We start from the raw sequence: 20769 nt of genomic DNA on the forward strand, positions 1-20769 counted from the left end.
GGTTGGCTTTAGATTTAATTGGATTAATTCATCCTTCTTCATCCAAATAGCACAAGTTTATCTTAGTAGCAATTGATTATTTTACAAAATGGGTTGAGGCAATTCCCTTGATTGAAGTAAGTCAGGGTGAGATAATAGATTTATTGAGGAACATATTATTTATCGGTTTGGAATTCCTCAAACGTTAAGTACTAATCAAGGAACAATGTTTACTGGTCAGCAGGTTGAAAGTTTTGCAGCTTCGAGAAATATTAATATGGTTACTTCCACTCCCTATTATGCACAGGCTAATGGGCAGGTAGAAGCAGCAAACAAAATTTTGATAAGTTTAATTAAAAAGCATATCGGAAATAAGCCTCGAACGTGGCATGAAACTTTAAGCAAAGTGTTATGGGCCTATCGGAATTCACCAAGGGGTTCGACAGGTACTTCACCATTTAAGTTGGTATATGGTCATGATGCAATACTACCATTAGAAATTAATTTGAATACGTTAAGAGTATCAAGGCAGAATGATTTACCAGTTGATGGTTATTGGAATGCAATGTTCGATGAGTTGAATGAATTAGACTCAGAACGAATTCTGGCACTTGATAATATAATTCGACAAAAAGAAAGTATTGCTCGAAGTTATAATCGTCGAATCAAGGAAAAGGCTTTTAATGTAGGTGAATTGATTTTGAAAGTTATTTTGCCAATGGAAAAAAAGTCGAGATTTCTTGGTAAGTGGTCCTATACTTGGAGGGCCTATTTCAAGTAATTAGAACATATTCTGGAAATGCTTACCAGATTAAAGATATTGAGTCAAGTAAAATAATTTATTTGGTTAATGGAAAATACTCGAAGCAATACTACTGTTGGCAAAAGTAGAAATCTAACATGCATATGTTTAGAAAAGATGGAAGCTGCTACAAAAAATGAAATGAGAAATATAAAAAGGAATTCAAGGTGCCACTAGTTTGGCCAAATCAGAGCGTAGCTTTGCCCTTTTGTTCTCCAGAATTGAAAGCACTTCAATTTGTTTGAACTTGTCAGCTTGAATTTTCTCGAGTTGATTTTCATATTCTCCCCGTTTGGTATCAATTGAGATAAGCTCTTGAATAAGGTGATGTTGATCTTGTTAGGCTACTGCTAGGGGTTTGGCTATGGTGGCTCGGCTTTGACGTATGGTGGCAAGCTGTTCCTGAATCTGAATTAATTCTGCTTCGAGTTTTGCTTCTTCTTGATCATGAAAAGCTTGAACAGAAATAGCATGGGAGATTCTTAGATCAAATTCCTCACGAGAAGTTTGGATTGGTTGAGCAGTTGCAAGACAATTTTCTATACTAGATTTGGTTGTGGCTTCTTCATTTTCAATTTTTTGGAGTTGAAACTGAGATGCAACACTCTCATTAAGAAGTTGTTTGAATTCTTGAATTGAGGCAGAATGTGGTGTGTTAGTTGGGAGTTCAAAAGAAGAATTCAAAAGATCAGCTAAGAGTTTGTTGAGAATTGGATCATTAACCCATGTGGTAGGTGGATGATCCAAGAGCTTGATGAGTGATCAAAGTTGTTCCCGAGTGTCAGGATCTAATTTGATTGAAGACCTTGATGTAGCAGGTCTTGAGATCGCTGGTACAGGCACTAGAATTTTATTTTCTTGGATAACCTTATTTAAGACAGAAATCAAGTTGTCCAAGGAAGCACTTGTAGGGGTGGTAAAAGCACTCGTTGTTCCAGGCCTGGGCCCAGTATGAGTTTGAAGATTAGCTTGAAGTGAAGGACTAGGTTGCAACTCTAGAGGAGTTTCTAAGACCTTGGATCGGGAGAAATCTGAATTGGTGGTGTCAGCAGCTTTAGAAGCAGAATCGGAGTCTGGGACCGTTTGGTTTTCCGCAGAGAATGCAGCTTGATTGTTTGGTGAAATTGACTCGAGTATATGTGTCTCTTCTGGAGAATGTTGCAAGGGATTTGTTGTTGAGTCAACCACCTGTGTTGTATGGAAAGGAGGTGGATGAGTAGCAAGAATTGATTGTAGGGACCTTGTGAATTGAATCGAATCATGTAATGTGGAATGCTCTGGGTCATTTTGTTGCTGTGGAATTGGTTGATCAAGAGCTCCAGTAGATGAAGTCGAATGGGCAACATTAATGGGCTAGTACAAAAGGTACACAATTATAAGTTTAAGATTTATTTTAAACTAAGTGAAATGTGTGAATAGATAATTGTGTTACCTGAGAAAGTCTGGATCTTCGTACTAGCTGAAAGCCAGGGTCAGAATCGGCTGCATCTTCCGATTGGGAGGAGGCAGCGAGAGTGTCCTTGATTAGTTCACTTTCATCAGCGCTTTCGCTTGATGATGGTAGCACGAACTGATAAAAGTTCAGAATCAATTATGGTTTTAAAAAAACAACAATTCGAAGAGCATTTCGAGTTTAAAGGAAGAGTTATGAATAGAAGAGTTACTCTTCAAGAGGTTCTGGTAGGAGTCCTTCTGCTCTTATGTGGTGGTGGTCGAGCAGCATCAGCTTTCCTCTTGTGAGTTCTTTTTGGGAAACTCTCAGTGACAGCCATTCGAACAGCAGTTTGCTGAATGTCTTCTAAGGTACGGGTGTACCTTGAATAATAAGCAGCCCACCATTCGAAACAAGATTTGGTAATAAATGAACTGCGTTCATAGATCAAGAAGTTGAAGCGGTCTTTTCGTTTTTGATTTTTTAAGAGACAAGTGTTAAAATCTTCTTGAGATGTCAAAGTAATGTGACAGAATGGTTCACTGTGTCGAGGTTGTGGAGTTGGAATAGCTTGAGAAAATCCCAGTTGTCTTGCGGTTAATGAGGAGCGTACAAGGTTATCTTGAACCTTTCTTTCCTATACTGTGGTAACCCTATTGGTATCACTTGAACAGCCAATAGGTTTGCCCAAGTTCGATTTGCAAGTTCATTCTCCTCATTAGTATTTGGGAAGAGCAAACGATCAAGTCAGGCAGGGCCGCAATTACGATGCAAAAAAGGAATAAAATTAAGTTGATCGTTGTCAAAATCTTTGCAAGAATGAAAGAGGGAAAAAATAGCCCATAATCTATCTTCATCTGATTGGGTGTTTGGAAAGTTGGGTTTGAAATTAGATAAACGAAAACCCTCGATGTGTTGTTTATCAGTACTGTCACCTTCAGGTTTTGTCATAAAATTTTTAAAAATGGCATTAAGCCATAATTGAAGGAGCCAGAGTGGACATCCCGTGTTGATTATTTTGTTATCTCGAAGGTCACAGACAAATAGACAAAGTTTTTCAAAAATACGTCCCAGAAGAAGCTTGGCCAAGTTGAGAACTTTTCCTTCATGTAGAAGAGCAGCCAGGGGAAGAAAGAGCTTTGACATTTGTACGCTTCGAGAACAGAACAAAATTGCATTTAACCAATAAAATAAAAAGGCCACATGTTCATTGTCTGTGATTTCTGTACCATCTTCACCCATGTTATGGGTAATAAATTCACTATAAGAAGTGTTGAAGACGATATTGTACTGATGCTTAGATTGCATATCAGGAGTACAATCTGGAGAGTTTATTGGGAGTCCTGTAATGGCAGCTACATCAAGGAGGGACATTCCGATCATTTCGCAAGGAAGGTGGAAATTGTTGGTTGTCCTATTCCAGAAACAAGTCACCGCTCCAATCATCCAAGGGTATGTAGTGAGTGAAAAATGAGAAAGCCTTAGTAGTTCTTGTATTCCTAGGACTCCCCAGATAGCATTTTTTGTGGGTTCGAGGCGTTGGTACCAAGTTGTGAAATCGAACCCTCGAGGATTGATTTTTGGATTATTTAGGAAGGATTTTTGGTTGATGAAATGAGAGATGTTAAAATCTTGGTTTATTAATAAATCTTCCCCTTCAGCATTAGGGAAGAAAGAAAGTTTTTTGTTTGCGCTCTCAAGAGTTTCAATCGGTCCAAGAAAGCAGTATGTATCTGCACCAATTGTGAAGGGGATTTGGATTCTGGTGTTATTAACTTGCAAATAGGGATCATCAATGATTTCATCATTGATTTGATTAAGAATGCGAAGGGCTGGCGGAGATAGCGGTGCTATTACATGACCTTTACCCTTATCTTGGATAGTAGCGTGAGAAGAGGAACCAGCCAATATCAAAGAAAAGAAAGGAAATTGAAGGTTAAGAATTTTGTGAAGAAATTCTTGGTGTAGAGAAAATTCCGAGAATGATGAGATTCGGAGAGAATCGAACAGAGGAGAAAGTGATGAATTTAAAGTATCACTGTAGCCGTTACTGTGAAAGGAATGTGGATAAAGGTAACTTCGTGAGGAAGATGAAGTGGTAGAGAGAGAAATCGCAAGTTTCGGGAGACGTATTGAGTGGATCAGTGGTAATGGGGAGTTTAAATGACAATTATTACTGATTTGAAAACTAACGTCTTTTGGATTAAGTGTTTTTATTCTTCGATAATGTTATCGAAGGCAATCACATTAATCCAATGGGGCAATTTGTTGATCGAAAAATATTTTCAATAAGAGCGAATTGATTCGGAATGAGTCAGGTATGGTCTCTCGAGAAGATATGCGTATGAGCATGAGGTTGGAAGTAATGAGAGATTTGATTCGAGAAATCGGGTCAAGCCTTCGATGAGCTGGTTGAATAGTGATAGAAGTGGGAGAGTTAGTGGCTTTTATTACACAAGAAAATCATGGGGAATATCTACAATCACGCGGCGGAAACAGTTGCCAAGAGGGATTGCATTTCAAATTTGTAACTTTGAATTTAATTGCAATTAATTGTAAATTAATTGTCAATTATATAAGATTAGTCTATAAATACTAAGAAGTGTTAGGGAATAAGGATTGAAACTTTTACTCAGAAAAAACACTCAAGCACACTCACATCCCAGTGAATCTCTGAGTTTGCAATTGAGTTATTTTTTCTGTAGGGTTCCTTCCATCTTCTTCATTCTTTTAATTTACTTTTTTGTAAATTTTACATTTCAAGTAATTTTATCATTCCAAGTGTTTTCTATTTTCATTGTCCAATTTATCTTTCTGCACTTTAAATTTCTATGTCGAAGTCCTTTGATTCAAGTAAAGGCATTTTAGTGTATTCTTTTAACTTCAACGCAATCTTTTCCAATTCCAGTACATTGTCTTTTTGAAAACCTTATTCATCTGTTTCTTTTATTACTTTACAAGTTTTTAATTTACCTTTATTCTATTACCCGTCTAATCGAAGACGTTTTGATGTACTTTTAGAAGAACTGGTACCTGCAAAGAGGAGTAAATTTCGCTCCCAAACCACTAGATATCGAACCACCATCGATTTGCGAAAAATCGACAAAACACTATCTTAATTTAAGAGTTATTAGATTTTATTTTCTTATTTCACTAACTTTTTATTTTAGATGAATTTAATCTGTGTTGACTAAACTTTAGATAGGGAGATTCTTAAAAATAATGTAGGAAATGTGACTTCAATATATAGAAAATGCAGAATTTTATAATGTGGTTTTTTTTTTGAAAAGTTTGTCACTTTTTTTTAGATTACATTACTAGAGGTATAACTAATTTCGATTCGAGGAATTGTGAATTTGTGACTGTTACTTTTAGTTAGGGGTGTACATGGTCCGGCCCGATTTGAAGACTTGGTCCGACTCGATCCGAAGACTTGGTCCCGTCTCGAACACTTTAGAAGCTAATTTAGTGTAATTTCATCGGGTCTAGGGCCGGGTAAGGGTCTCAAAATAGATCCGGTCATTATTTCGGGTCGGATCCGGACCATAGCTTGGGTCACTCGAACTCGGCCTGGTGGCCCGGTCATCATACACAATTAATATTTTGTGTTATTAGTGATGGATGATAACTATTCTTATATGGAATTTAAATATTATAAACCTTAGTATTTTGTGTTATTGGTCATTATAAGATTATAAGTTAATGTTTTATGTTTAAAATGCATAAGACTTTAGACTAATGCATAATATTGTGTTATTTGTATTGATTTAAATATTTGGTGTTATTAGACAATATTAGTATTGATTATGGTTATGCTTTAATTTTAGAGAAGGGTTGGTTCTTGTTATATTTTTTTAAGTGAATTTTACTATGTGAATTGTGAAATAATGGTTGGAGATTAGGTGATTTTTACATGCTAAAGACCCAGTTTTTACTCGGTTTTTATTCTATTTTCACTCGGCCCGAAGATGCGTAGGTTTCATCGAGTCTAGAATCGAGTTAGGGTCTAAAAATTAGACCCGGTCTATCTTTTGGATCGGGTCTGAATTAAACCAACTCCAGTGTGACCCGGTCCATGTACACCCCTACTTTCGGTACAGATTTTTTATTTTCAATTATAGAATTCGAATAATTAAATAAAAAAAAAGAATAACAATCATGTTACTTGATGAAGACGGGCTTGGGTTTTGTGCAAGAGTAGCATATCTAAGCCCGTCAAACAACTTAAAGCCCAAACCTTCGTCATTAATAATAATCAAAAGCCATTGTCACTGACCCAAAAAAAAAGTTATTGTCAACTATGGATTCATCCAATTCATTAATTCGTTTAAACAAGTATCTAGAGTTAATCTCATTTTATATATACAGTAATTATTAACTAGTAGCAAATCTTTAAATGGAACTTCAATCTATAACAAATTAATTCTTAACTTGCTAAACTGAAAAATATCATGGACAACAGAAAAAAAAAAAGGCATTGTCTGGTTGAAATAATTACATTTCACTTTTGCTTTATTTGTAGTGGGAAATTATAGTCAATTTTATTGTTACATTAACATCATTACTTGTGATATGTAGAGAGACAACTTATGTTTGTGTATTCAAATAATTAAGATTCTAATAACTATATGCTTTTAGGTAACGTTTGTTTTGAGGTATTGAGACAGATACTGAAAGATTGAGATTCAGTATCATGTTTGTTGGTTTAGAGACTGGTACTAAAATTTCTGTTTTTGTCTCTAAAATTTTAGTATTTCAGTACCTCCAAAAAATGGAGACACAGGAGACTAAAATTTTTAGAGATGGAGACTGAAACTTTAATAATATTTTATACCTAAAATACCCTCATTTCAATTAATTAATTCCAATGTTATCCTTTGTGCTAATTAAATTAGAGTTTCATTCTTGTTTCAATTTCTGTCTCCCATTTTACACCAAACAAAATACTAAAATTTATTTCAACTTCTGTCTCTTAGTCTCTATTTTTCAGTTTCAGTCTTTTTTTCTCTATCTCTCCACCAAACGCTACTTTAGAGTTGAGTTTTGTCAAAACTAATTTGGTTTCGAAATTTGTATTCATATTTTATTTTGATCACATGAATCCTAATCAAACTAAATGAACAAGTTTTTGGAGAACTTTTTAAAAATATGAAGTAACTTAATTAGGTGACGTTTGTGATTATTAAAGAAGTTAGCTATCTATAATAGATATGATTTTCTATCCTATTAAACTTAGGCATATAGTTGTCTATAAAATAATTGTTACCGTGGTAAAAAAAAAATAGACACTTTTACTTATGAATAAAGTGAAAAATAAACTTTTAAAAATTTATACTTTAAACAAATTAATTCATAAAAAAAAATACTAATAAAATTTTCTATAATAATAAATATAGATACAGTACTTTTAAATTAACCCTTATAATTAAGATAAAAAATCTTAATTTCAACTAATTTATTTATATTTGTTATTTTAGATGACTTTATTGGTATTTTTTTTAGGAACTAACCTATACAAAATATAAATTCTTAGAAATTTATTCGTCACTTTACTCTTTATTTATTTATCCTATAGCATACTTTGAAAAAAAGATTATTCCTATAACTAAATTTCTACGTATCATTAACCAGGTTCATTCTCAATCTATGTTACATGTATTCCTTCATGCACCAAATTTTTCATGACATCAATCCTCATGCACAATTTGTTCTATAAATTTTTTATTTCACTCAATCTTTTTATCGAGACAATCAATAGTCTGACAGATTTTGCAGAATTGCTTATGTTCTTTAATTTATTATTGCTCAGGTTTTGTGCAACTTATATTTCCTTTACTCTGGCATTATCATTTGAATTCACGATTTCGAACCAATCATTTGTTGTTGCTTATGTTCTTTAATTTATTGCAAAGGTTTTGTGCAACTTATATCTTCTTTACACTGACAGATTTTCTTTTCCAAAATTGCCATAGTACTTAATTGCTTTAATACAAAAAAATCTAAAGCTGTTTTTATTCCAGCTTTTTCAGAACTATTCAAATAGATATTCATTGCCTATTGTAAGTAGTTGCCATTAAATATTTGTCACACACACATCTTTCATACTCTTCCAATTTATTTTCATTCTATCCATCTATCCATCTTTTAATGTTTTATACATTAAGTGTATTATGCTTATATCATGTAAGTTATCACTTTTATTTACATATTATCGCAATACTCATTGATTGATTTACACGCTCACTTTCAGAATATGAGTAAAATTTCATCATCTTCTTCAAGAGGTACAGGGATTCTTTATCAAATGAGTTAGTCTTTTATGATTTTGGTGACAATGACATTGAAATTGTTGGGCCAACCGTGGGGAGCTCTCGATCACCGGGAAGACTTCGGAGAGGAATCAAGCGAGAGAACATAAGATGAGAAGACACCACATCCAACTCAAAACCTTAAGGTGTTAAGTTAATGGGTCTCTCATCTTATAAACTCCTCACTCTTCCATGCTTTCTTTGATGTGGGACTAACTTCAACACTCCTCACACTTGCAACACTAACAATCTCCCCCTCAAGTGTGAGCCTCCACATCAAGCACCAACTCCCCCTCTTTCTAGCTCCTCCACCACCACGAGTATTCGTCCATCACACCGCCGCAAAACACCGCGGGACACGCCGCCCGAACCACCTTTGCCGGGAAGACTTTCGATGCTTCACCTTGAATACCCCTTAAAACCAGACCGATTAAACCATCGGCTCTGATACCACTTGTTGGGCCAACCGTGGGGAGCTCTCGATCACTGGGAAGACTTCGGAGAGGAATCAAGCGAGAGAACATAAGATGAGAAGACACCACATCCAACTCAAAACCTTAAGGTGTTAAGTTAATGGGTCTCTCATCTTATAAACTCCTCACTCTTCCATGCTTTCTTTGATGTGGGACTAACTTCAACACTCCTCACACTTGCAACACTAACAGAAATTGCCATTAAAAAAGCATCGTACTACTGTTATTGTCAATAGCTACAACAATTTTACTATGTTGTATGGTCGGAGAGAACGTAGTTGGTTGAGGATTTGCTATATTGGTGTATGGAGAAGTTTCTTATCCTTAAAGTAAGAGACCATAACATGTTGGAGAAGTACCCATGTTTTTCTACAGTTAAACTTTCTCTGAACACAAAACCTTCTACTATTATTAAAGATGTTATAGACCTTTGTGATTATGCCGAGCAAAATAACCCTATTCTTAAAGTAAGGTTAAACTCTAATTTCTGACTCTTGCATGAAATCTCCAAATAAATTCTTTCACCAACTATGTTTTGTAAAATTTTCAAATTTTCACCATTTTTTTTTGGACAATGTATTTAAGGATATTGATATTGTTCAACCCAATATTTCTTTTGAACTAGATTCCAACTTTAAGGATAATACTAAACTATTTTCTAACCCTATTCCATATCAATCAAATACTGACCCAATAAAAAAAGTTCTTTCAAATACCGAGTTGAATTCAGATTGTTACAATTATTCAAATAATAACCAAAGTCAGTATTTTGGTTTTCCTCTAACTTTGTTTGATCATTCTCAAATTTTTACACGTTAGTAAAGTAGAGAAGGAGAACTCGGACAACTTACCACCTGTTTTAACCAGTCACTCAATTCAAATTATATCCCCACCCGTTTTTTCTGATTGTCCACTACTTTATTTCATTGTCAAATAAGTATCTGATTGCTACTCATTATTCAATGGGAACGTTATATGTTAATTTCATACTAAATATCTTATGTTATCACTTATACTTTTTCTTGATTTTTTCATTCATTCTCAATCTTGCAGTTGTTGCCTTTAAAATATATTCTATTATCGATAAATTTTATGGTACGAAGAATCGACATGTACTACTTTATCAATCTCCTATCGATCTTGCCACCACGCTGCAGAACCGGAGCTCGTGTGGAACCTTTTATTTCTGGTGTAACATAAGGGCCAGAGGTATGGTAAACTCGGCCAAAATATGACACCCAAAGGAGAGCCCGACACGCACAATCCTATCCTCGTCCGAATTTATCCCTTGCACTTCAGACAGTCATCCATAGCATCATAAGGAGGGAGCCCCCAATCAATTTAAGGAGTGAAAGCATTGTTATCAAAATCGGACCGGACCGGCCGGTTCGACCAAAAAATCAAATGTAATCATGGAGATTCAAACACAAGTTGGCAAGCAAACAACCCCTCTCTTTTGCCGCTGGGCCATCTTACTTCTTAATAATATAGGTGACAAAAATTAAATATATAATAAACCATGAATGGATTTTTATTTTTTTGATCCTTTTAAGTATGGATTGACATGGATACCAAACAAATAACAACACATAATATACAAACATATTGATATATTGATATTGATAAATTGAGGAAGTATTTTGTACTAATGACTAATTTTTTATCTGTTTTTGCACCATAAATTATATTTAAAAATTGATATTTGATTATCATTAATATATTTTTTGAAAACATGCATTTAATTTTTTATTTTATTTTTATAATTTTATATTTTTATTTAATTATGACCGGATGAACCGGATAAATCAGTGATCCATCGGTTGAACCAGTGACCCAGTCGCATGACCAGGTCAATTACCGGTTCGGTTTTAATAACTATGAGCGAAAGGGTTCAGCAACACCGACATGGACATTCGGTAAAACTAAACCATTTCAAGCGCTTCCATATGCACACCGCATTTTAGGGCTATTTCAATGTAGTATAGTTCTAAAAAAGCGGTTCATTCACCCCGAATTCCATCCTACTATGATATAGTCAAACTATCCCTAGTTCATTTTAATAATTAAGGTAGAAGGCCTTTACCGAGCCTCCAATCTTCGACCCATTCAAGCTCAAGCCAAACGACCATAAGCTCATTCTCCATTATCGACACAAAAACAAACCCTACGAAGGGCGTGCACATGATAATTTTCATTAAAAAAAGGATTATATGATTTAAAACACGCTGCTTTCACCAGGTGCATGAAGGCAAGAGCCAAGCTCAAACCCGTACCAGACAGTACAACCAATGCCCAAGCTGACTAAAATTAAGAAACATCCATACTTTCCCTCATAATGAGTCATTACCTCCACCAAGATTTATCGTGGACCATACCATGCAAACCGGACCGATATTGCTAAAAGAAAACAACGATTGAACATAAAAATTATTATAGGATAAACCAAGAGAATTACATAAAAAAGGCATTTAAAATATATTCTTTTTCAATATATTTTTATAATGTATCTTATATTATATAATTTATTTTTATATCTATAATTTTTAATATTATATATATTATTTTTCTCATAAAAATATTTCTGAATCTATTAAAACTCTATACTTTATAGATAAATCTTTTGTTTTAATTTTGTACAAGGAAATCCTTATCCCTAGAGGCGGAGCTTTAAACAAAATTTTGGGGGCAAAAATTTAACATAAAATTTAATAATAATATTTATATCAAAATAAAATTTATAAATATAATTATTTTTTAAGCTTGTTACTAATAAGATAATAAATAAATAATTCTACAGATAAAAAATATAAAATAGTTTATAATGGCACTCTTCGAGTCTTTAGTGACTTGAAATCTTCAATAATTAAATCAAAACTAAACTTTTCAGCAATTTCTTTTTCAATGTAAATAACCAAACTATCCGCGAGAAAGTCGTCCTCCATCTTGTTTCTTAACATTGTCTTCATTATTTTCATTGCTGAAAATGATCGTTCTGTAGTAGCTGTAGAAACTGAAAGAGTTAATATCAGACGAATCAATCTATCAATCAAGTAATATACTTTTGACTTTTTTGTTTCTGCTAAACATCTACACATTTCATGAATAGTTGACAAATTCTTCATTTCTGGATGCTGACGAGCATCAAGAATAAAATGCTAAAGTTGAAAAGGCAAATTAATCAACAAGAGTAGAAATCTTAGCAATGTCAAACTTTTTATAAGCATCCTTAGGTATGAAAGTAGAGCTCAGACTTAGTAGATCCATTGCTTGATCATTAAATCTGTTATTTAACTCTTGTAATTGCTTATCAATTGTGACTAAAAATATCTCCACTCTAAAATAATGTTCAACTGTAATATGATCTTTTTGGTGACGCGAGCGTCCTTGCCTTGCAACATAAGAAGCAGTTAAATCAGAAATTAGAATATCATGTTGCTCACAAAATGATTTCACATTTTTTAATAATTCCTCCCATCTGTCATCTCTCATGCTTTGGATAAGTGCTTTTGTAGAATGAACTAGTTGCACAACATTAACTATGTCTTGAGATTGCTTTTGTAAAGCTTGATAAAGAATATCAATTATTCCCATAAAATCTTTCATCAAATGCAAGATCAATACAAACTCAAATGAGGTCAGGGTATTATAAGCACTATCTGCATCACCACACTGAGAATAAGTTAATCCATCAACAATAATCTTTTGTCAAATAGTCAACGTTGCACCATATATATTTATCAAACTGCAAACAGAAGAGAAATGAGAATTCCATCGAGTATCACCTGCTCGTTTCAAAATACCAATTTGATTTGCCCCTTTGCCAGTTTCAAGTTCATCAATCTCTAATAAAAAGATAATTTTATCTGTCTTGGCAGCATGTAACTCATCATGTCGCTTACTAGAAGAACAAATGATATTGATGATGAAAGTCAATTTTGAAAAAACTGATGCACAGAAATAACTTCTCTTAATGCAGCAACTAATGCAAGTTGTAATCGATGAGCAAAACAGTAGATATAGAAAGCATAAGGAAAATCTTTTAAGAATAATATTTGTAACCCATTCCATTCCTCTCTCATGTTGCTAGCGCCATCATATCCTTGACCACGAATATTAGAGACATCAAGACTATGTTGAGAAAAAATACCGCACAATTCTTGTTTCAGAGTTAATGATGTAGCATCTTTGATATGTACAAGATCAAGAAAACGGTCTTGAATAAAACCATGTATATTAACAAATCTCAAAACAAGTACCATTTGTTCTCTTTTAGATTCATCACGAGTTTCATCTACTACAATGCAAAACTTGAAATCTCCAATTTCCTCACAAATATGCTTTCTCACCTTATTTGAGAGAATATGCAAAATTTCTTTTTGAATTTGATGTGAAGTATATTTAGCATTATATGTAGTATTTTCTAACACAATTTTTGCAACTTCATCATTGTAAGATGCTATGAGTTTTATCATTTCAAGAAAATTACCTCGATTTTTTTTTTATTCTGGAGTCTTATCATGGCCTCTGAAAGCACAAGGTTGAAATGTAAGCCAACAAGTTGCATCAATGGAGGATTTTTGACGCAATCGATTCTTTTGAATTTCTTCAGAAATATGATCCTCAATTACATTTTGGATGTAACTTGCCTGATTCAGTAAATCTAGACATGCTCCAACTGTATTATTGTGTAGTGAGTAAGGATCTACAATATGTTTAAATGAAAGCACAAGGTTGAAATGTAAGCCAACAAGTTGCATCAATAAAGGATTTTAGATGCAATCAATTCTTTTGAATTTCTTCAGAAGTATGATCCTCAATTACATTTTGGATGTGACTTGCCTGATTCAGTAAATCTAGACATGCTTCAACTGTATTATTGTGTAGTGAGTAAGGATCTACAATATGTTTAAAAAAAGCACAATACTTTCCATCATTAACCTTTTTCCAATTTCTAAATCCTTTACTAATAAAAATATCTGACCCATTACGGTGGTTTTTCGCTAACCAAATAATAAAATAAACAATATGCAGCATCTTCAGAAGGTGGATACTCTAACCATGAAGGAAAAATACCAAACCAAGCATATTGAAATCGTCTTGGATGCTTCGTACTAGATAGAGAATAATTGTCAAGATGCTTTTGATATGGATCCCATTTAAGATAAGTTCGTCTAACCTCATTTCTTTGGTTTGGATGATATTGCCAAATTTGGAGCCGTTTTTCAGGGTCTCGTTCCAAATAATTAAGGTCAAACTCATCGGATGCAACTCTTTGAAGCTTTGAAAGTTGTATCTCACTTTCTTCGTGATTCATTAAAAGTAGAAGAACTATCTACAGGTCAGATATTGTAGAAGTTATATGTTCTCCTTCTTGAATATTAGCCTTCCTCTTAAAAAATGCATCAATTCTTTGATTTTGTATCATTATTTTGTATAAAAATTTGAATATATATATTGTAAAATATGTAAAAAAAAAGTTAGAAAGATAAATATTAAAATTTATAATATTTATTGAATTTTTTATTAATTTATACAAATACAATAATATCAATACTTATTGAATATTCTAATATTTTTTTATCATATAAAAAATTAAATTAAATAAATAATAAAAATATAAAATAATATTAAATTAAATAAATAAAAAAATCTAATTTTTTATATTTGAATTCAAAGACAGAGAGAGTGTTGCTTGTTGAATAGAGAGATGCAAATAGAGAAGCAAAGCAGCCTGTTTTTATAATGATTTTTATCTTTTGTTTGGTTAGATGATTTTTTTATTTTTATTTTTTTTTATTAGATAAATTTTTTTATTTGATTTGATTGTTAGATGATTTTTTTTTATTCTTATAATTTTTGTTAGATAATTTTTTTTATTTAATTTAATTTTATCTTTTAATTTTGATTTGTTGTGAAGTTAACAAAGACCCACCAAGTTCAGTCTAAATTCAACATGTTTTTAATATTTAAAAATAATAATTTTTATCTTTTATTTTGTTAAATAATCTTTTTTATTTTTATCTTTTTTTGTTAGATAACTTTTTTAATTTGATTTAATTATTAAATAAACTTTTTTTAATTTTAATTTTTTTTGTTAGATAACTTTTTTTATTTGATTTGATTTTATCTTTTAATTTTAATGTATTGTGAAATCAATAAAGACTTATTTAATTTAGTCTAAATTCAACATATTTTTAATATTTAAAACTATAAATTATTATATAATAAAAACAAAAAATAAAGATTAAACTTAAATATTTTAAATCATTATAAAATATTTAAATCAATTAAATTATTATTTATTTTTTAAAAAATACTACTAATTATTTTATAAAAAATTTGGAGGGAATAGTTGCATTACCTCGCTTAAGCTCTGCCACTGCTTATCCCACTTTGTAGGCACACGATTCGGTGGTTCAGGAATCTTTGGACCACTTAGTGGTTCAAGTAGAAAACATGTTTTTAGAGTTTTTTTTATCAATTGCTACGTAGTCTTTGAACTAATTTTAATTACAAATCAACCCCATATATTTTATTTAATTATAAAAATAGTTTTTTATTTTATAAATTATTATTTTATCAATTATCTATTATATTTATTAACAATCAAATACAAAAATAACAACCAATTATATCCTCCATTCATCCTAATAATTCCAATTGATTAAAAAATTAACTTTGATCTCGTTACGTTCGTCCATGGCTTCCAAATCGTGTTTTCTTGAAATTCAATCGATTGGTGTAAGGTAGAATGGTAAAAAGCTTATACCAATTGATTGTTTATACTTTCTAATCGAATGAATGCCTCAAAACAATCGATTGTTGTTGTTACTCAATCGATTGAATTCACGAAAACAACATGGATTTGCCAAATACAATCGATTGAAAAAGTGATGACATTGAAGTTTTAGCCAAATTCAATCGATTGATAATGTAATCCAATCGATTGGAAGGTAATGAAGTTGAATGTTTTGCCAATTTCAATCGATTGATAATGGTACATAAAATTAATTTATAGATTGGTAATTTATAAAATTAATTTTGCCGATCAATAGTACCTTTTGCTTTTATTCAAATAAGGTAGAGTAAAAAATAAAAAAAGTATATGATATTGATAAGGTAGCAGCGTATCAAGTAGTAAGTATGCTTAATTTATTTATTTGTGTTATGCACAAATTTAGTTTCGTTAAAATATTAGTAACCAGTGCTCTCATTTTTGTAAATATGTTTTGGGATAAGTGTTTGCAATTAGTTAAATGTTAGAATATATTGAGTAAATTCTTTTAATATATTTAGAGTTAATATAAAACTGAGGGTAAAAAATGCATTTAAGTCAAGGAGAGAAGTTTATTACGCATATAAGCCAAACAAGAATCTGATACAAGAATTCATCAAAGCACACTTTAATGTAATTCGAAACAACTTTTTTCGAATTACATTCCTTAATAATTCGAATCAATACAGCTTCAATTATTCCCAACCATTGCATACAAGTAATTCGAATCAACTTAGAACGAATTATAAAAGCATAATTCGAATTGTATCAATTCGAATTAGTAGGAACACGTGAGTAGGAGGAAGTTCGAATCAAATTGATTCGAATTACTCACATTTCGAATCAAATGGTAATTCGAATTACACATTGTACAATAAGATACTAGAAAAAATACTATATAATATAAAAAAAATATACTAAAAGAAGTATAAAACAAGATTATATTAATTAATTTTAGTATAAAATTATTAAATATAAATTAATTTTAACTCCTATTAGTACATTGAATTAAAAATAACATATAAAAATGTACTTGTATTTATTAAATTTTAATAACATATAAAAATTTTTAATGACTTTTTAAATATTTTTTTTATAATAGGAGTACATTTTCATATACTTTAAATACTTTATATAAAAATGTACTTGTATTTATCATACAAAAATAAAGTGTTGTGCCAATATAATAACATTATAATATTTTAAATCAATTTTTCTAGGATTTTAGATTAAAAGCAGCACATAAAAAAGCATTATTGGTATTTTAAAACTAACTTAATTAAAGATAGAACTGTATTTTTTAGGATTTTATGTACATAATTAGGCTAATTTTTTTTTAATATTGATCAAAGATGTGTGTTACACTATGTTATTTGGTTTCAGGTAAGTTTTACTCTACTATAATTTTTTTTTTTTACTTTTCAGAAGACACAAATCTAAAAAATTTTATAAATTAATTTAAAAGAAAATATCATTGACGTTTTATAAATTTTATGTACCATTACCAATCGATTGAAATTGGCAAAACATTCAACTTCATCACCTTCCTATCGATTGGATTACAGGCTAAAATTCAATGTCATCACTTTCCAATCGATTGTATTTGACAAATCCATGTTGTTTTCGTGAATTCAATCGATTGAGTAACAACAACAATCTATTGTTTTGAGGCATTCATTCGATTGGAAAGTATAAACAATCGATTGGTATAAGCTTTTTACCATTCTACCTTACAACTTTCAATCGATTGTTTTGTGATATAGTGTAAATCAATCGATTGAGTTATCATTCAATCGATTGTTTTGAAAAACCAATCGATTGAATTTCAAGGAAACACGATTTGGAAGCCATGGACGAACGTAACGAGATCAAAGTTAATTTTTTAATCAATTGGAATTATTAGGATGAATGGAGGATATAATTGGTTGTTATTTTTGTATTTGATTGTTAATAAATATAATAGATAATTGATAAAATAATAATTTATAAAATAAAAAATTATTTTTATAATTAAATAAAATATATGGGGTTGATTTGTAATTAAAATTAATTCAAAGACTACGTAACAATTGATAAAAAAACTCTAAAAACATGTTTTCTACTTGAACCACTAAGTGGTCCAAAGGTTCCTGGACCACCGAATCCTGTGCCGAGAGACATCGTCATCTAGCTTTTTGGTATACGCCAGTTTAATCAAGTCCAGCATTTTTATCTCCTTATAAATTGGAGGATTCTCTTCTATCACCAACTCTTTTATTAGTCCATACATTCTTGGACATTCATCCTGAACATGTTTTCTCAGAGAGCATGAAGTCGAAACTTGTGGACCTACTTTCTGAGCAAGAACTCTCTGCTTGGCGCTCATAAACTTGTCATTTGTGATTAACTGTAGTAAGTGCTAAGACATTAATAAGTCAATTGAACAACTTAAATGTTTGTTTAATTTTGTGGAAAATTATATACAGGGATATATGGTAACTTAGTAATACACAATTAGATATACCATATAAATAACTACCAAAAACATTGATGAATTTATAATCACCTGCATCATATCACCAACATTAATGATGAAAGCACCAGGAATAGGTGCGACATCAATCCACTGGTTTTCATAAAAGACTTGAAGTCTACCAATTTGGTCTTATAGAAGAACGGTTACAACACCCACATCTGTATGAGCACTTAACCCCCAAGTAAGTTCAGGCTCAGGGCAAGGAGGGTAATAATGTCCAAAGATGAAAATCCCTTCAGCACAATCTATGTCCTTAAGGTAACTGCTTTCTAGGCCTAATGCCTCCCAAAGCAATTCTAATTTCTAACGGAGTCAGTGCCAGTTTCTTGACATGATCTAAGTACTTAATTGTTACATCTCTGCAAACATATCAAATTAAATTATCTAACAGTTTTTAATTATCAACTTTATACGATGACAAAATACATGTGAGTCTCTACCAAATCAACAACTAGGCTAGAGTTCTAGTCTTTCTCCATATACCTGCAAATGGAAGGGAGTTGGTGACGGTCAAGGGGCCCTGGTGCCAATAGACAAGAGAGGGTGTCCCTTCAATTAACCTCTGAAGCTTTATAAAAATTGAAGTTGGTGTTGTAGAACACTCTCCTTGTAATATGACGTGAATAAAATTATTTCTTCACCTCAGCATCTTGCTCATGAAATCTACGCACGCCATCAAGCATTTCATCCAAAACACACGGTGGAATGTCACGGTTGACCACTTGAAAGAAACCCCATTTTTCACCCGCATCTTTGACTTTCTGAATGATCTCATGGCGTGAATTACCTTCTTCGTGTAGTGATTCCAAATCAATAACGGGAATACTAACATTGGTAGCAGAGGAAGAAGAAGAAATGTTGACTTTATGGCCGTCATGAACGAATATCTTTGGTAACTTAGTCAAACCAGCATCAACAAGACCCTTCACACCTGCTTTTGTTTCATCAAGAAGCTTTAATTCCTTGTTCCTATCATAACTTCCATCTTCATGATCTGCTTCCATCATGTTTCCTCTGTTTTCAATAAAATTTCTTTATTCAATTAAGAACTTAATTCATAGTATTTAAAACCTTGCATGTAATGTTTACACTATCCAGCCCCATCTTTTCTAGTGCTATCAAAATTCTAACAACAAATCAGTATACAACTAAACAAAAAATTTTAAAAATATATTAAAGAAATAATAAAACCGATGATAGTGGGAATAAATTAAATGGATGGATGAAGCATGAATTTAAAGGATAAGCTAGTTCAAATTGGTGGGATGGATGAATCCGCAAGAGTTGTCAAGTTAGCAACCGAGGATGGATCCATTGCTCATGTATCATGTTACCAGATCTAGTTTGAATCAAATATTACCGAGTTGCAGTTGCAGCAGATGTGAGAGGGTGAGGAGACCGGGTTGCAGATATGAGACTCAGAAGAGAATGAATCCCCGATTTTTTTTTTTTTAATTGGGTTATACTGAATGCATGGATTAGTTATAAAATGGATGGATTTAGGGCGTTTAGGAACTTCAAAAATATTTTTTTTGAACTTTTGACTTATGAAAATAGTAGTATTAATGTCTGATACAAGTTGTTTTCTAAAAAGTTATTTAAGAGTTTATAAAAAAGTTAAAAAAATGTCTTTTCTCATAATACTACTATTTTTTATCACATTTCTATAAAATAAATACTTTTAAAATTAAAAATTTAAATAAAAAATAATTTATTTATAAGTTACTTTAATATAATCATTTATTGTTTAAGTTATTTTTTTAGAAAAAGAATTTAATTAAACTGTTTACCTAAACTGAACTTTAATGGTAGTGGTAGACCGGTGGCAGTGTGGTTATTGTTACAGTGTCAATGGTGGCTAAAATGGTAGTGAGGGAAGACCGTGACAGTTTGAGTCTTTGAGATATGGGAAAATAAAAATGAAGATGGTGTCTGACGCTAAAGATAATGAGTAAAGGTAATTTAAAAATTTTAGTTAATATTATTTAGAAATCAACAAAAATTCAAAAATATAAAAATGGCGTATTTTTGTCTTATAAAACTTATTTTTTAGGAATATAATACTAAATTTTTTTATAAATAATTTTGTTAATATTTTGAATATTTGTATATGAAAATATTTTTTTTAAAAGTAATATATAATGGTTAATGTGTGAAATCAAATGATATGAAGTATTATGTAATGCATATCACATCAATTTCGTTTTTTTATGAATAGTTTAATATGATTATTAAGTTTTTTTTATAAAAAAATTGTCTTACTATATTTTTATTAATTCTATTAATTAAAAGATTATTCTATTCTTACATGCTTTATGTTATAGATCAATCAATTTATTGATATTCAATGATATTAAGTGGAATTATTACAAAAATATTTAAAGTAAAGTGACAAATAATGAAATAAATTCATGAAAATTTACGCTTTGAACAAAATAATTTTTAAAGAGAAAAAAAAAAGTAATAAATAGAGCCTTAGCCCTTA

The 20769-nt window shown here is 31.4% G+C and overlaps 2 protein-coding genes and 1 long non-coding RNA gene across 4 annotated transcripts; 1 reads left to right on the forward strand and 2 right to left on the reverse strand.

Moving 5' to 3' along the window:
• Window positions 1-205: 205 nt before the first annotated feature.
• On the forward strand, window positions 206-760 carry LOC140182218 (uncharacterized). Its single transcript, XM_072228358.1, has one exon. It carries the CDS (start codon window positions 206-208, stop codon window positions 758-760), a length of 555 nt encoding a protein of 184 aa, XP_072084459.1.
• An 11150-nt stretch (window positions 761-11910) lies between these two features.
• LOC140182219 (uncharacterized) lies at window positions 11911-13466 on the reverse strand. Its single transcript, XM_072228359.1, has 4 exons — window positions 13054-13466; window positions 12745-12892; window positions 12383-12663; window positions 11911-12004 (listed from the first exon to the last, which is right to left on the reverse strand). The coding sequence occupies exons 1-4, from the start codon at window positions 13464-13466 to the stop codon at window positions 11911-11913; spliced, it is 936 nt and encodes a 311-aa protein (XP_072084460.1).
• A 4570-nt stretch (window positions 13467-18036) lies between these two features.
• Window positions 18037-19762, reverse strand: LOC112779585 (uncharacterized). 2 transcript variants are annotated; one of them, XR_011877531.1, is made up of 4 exons: window positions 19645-19762; window positions 18768-19298; window positions 18315-18643; window positions 18037-18155 (listed from the first exon to the last, which is right to left on the reverse strand). It is a non-coding gene; the product is annotated as an uncharacterized lncRNA (long non-coding RNA). The 2 variants fall into 2 exon arrangements; XR_011877530.1 differs by lacking the exon at window positions 18037-18155 and having other exon boundaries at window positions 18620-19298.
• Between the last annotated feature and the right edge of the window lie 1007 nt (window positions 19763-20769).

Source organism: Arachis hypogaea, chromosome 19 (genome assembly GCF_003086295.3).
Source record: "Arachis hypogaea cultivar Tifrunner chromosome 19, arahy.Tifrunner.gnm2.J5K5, whole genome shotgun sequence".
Classification (NCBI taxonomy): Eukaryota; Viridiplantae; Streptophyta; class Magnoliopsida; order Fabales; family Fabaceae; genus Arachis; species Arachis hypogaea.

Coding starts and splice junctions, on each gene's coding strand:
- LOC140182218 (XM_072228358.1), top strand. CDS start 206: ATGTTTACTGGTCAGCAGGTTGAAAGTTTTGCAGCTTCGAGAAATATT.
- LOC140182219 (XM_072228359.1), bottom strand. CDS start 13,466: ATGATAAAACTCATAGCATCTTACAATGATGAAGTTGCAAAAATTGTG. Junction 12,893..13,053: donor ATGAGAGAGGAATGGAATGG/GTTACAAATATT, acceptor TTGTTCTTCTAG/TAAGCGACATGATGAGTTAC. Junction 12,005..12,382: donor ACTGCTTCTTATGTTGCAAG/GCAAGGACGCTC, acceptor TAACTCTTTCAG/TTTCTACAGCTACTACAGAA.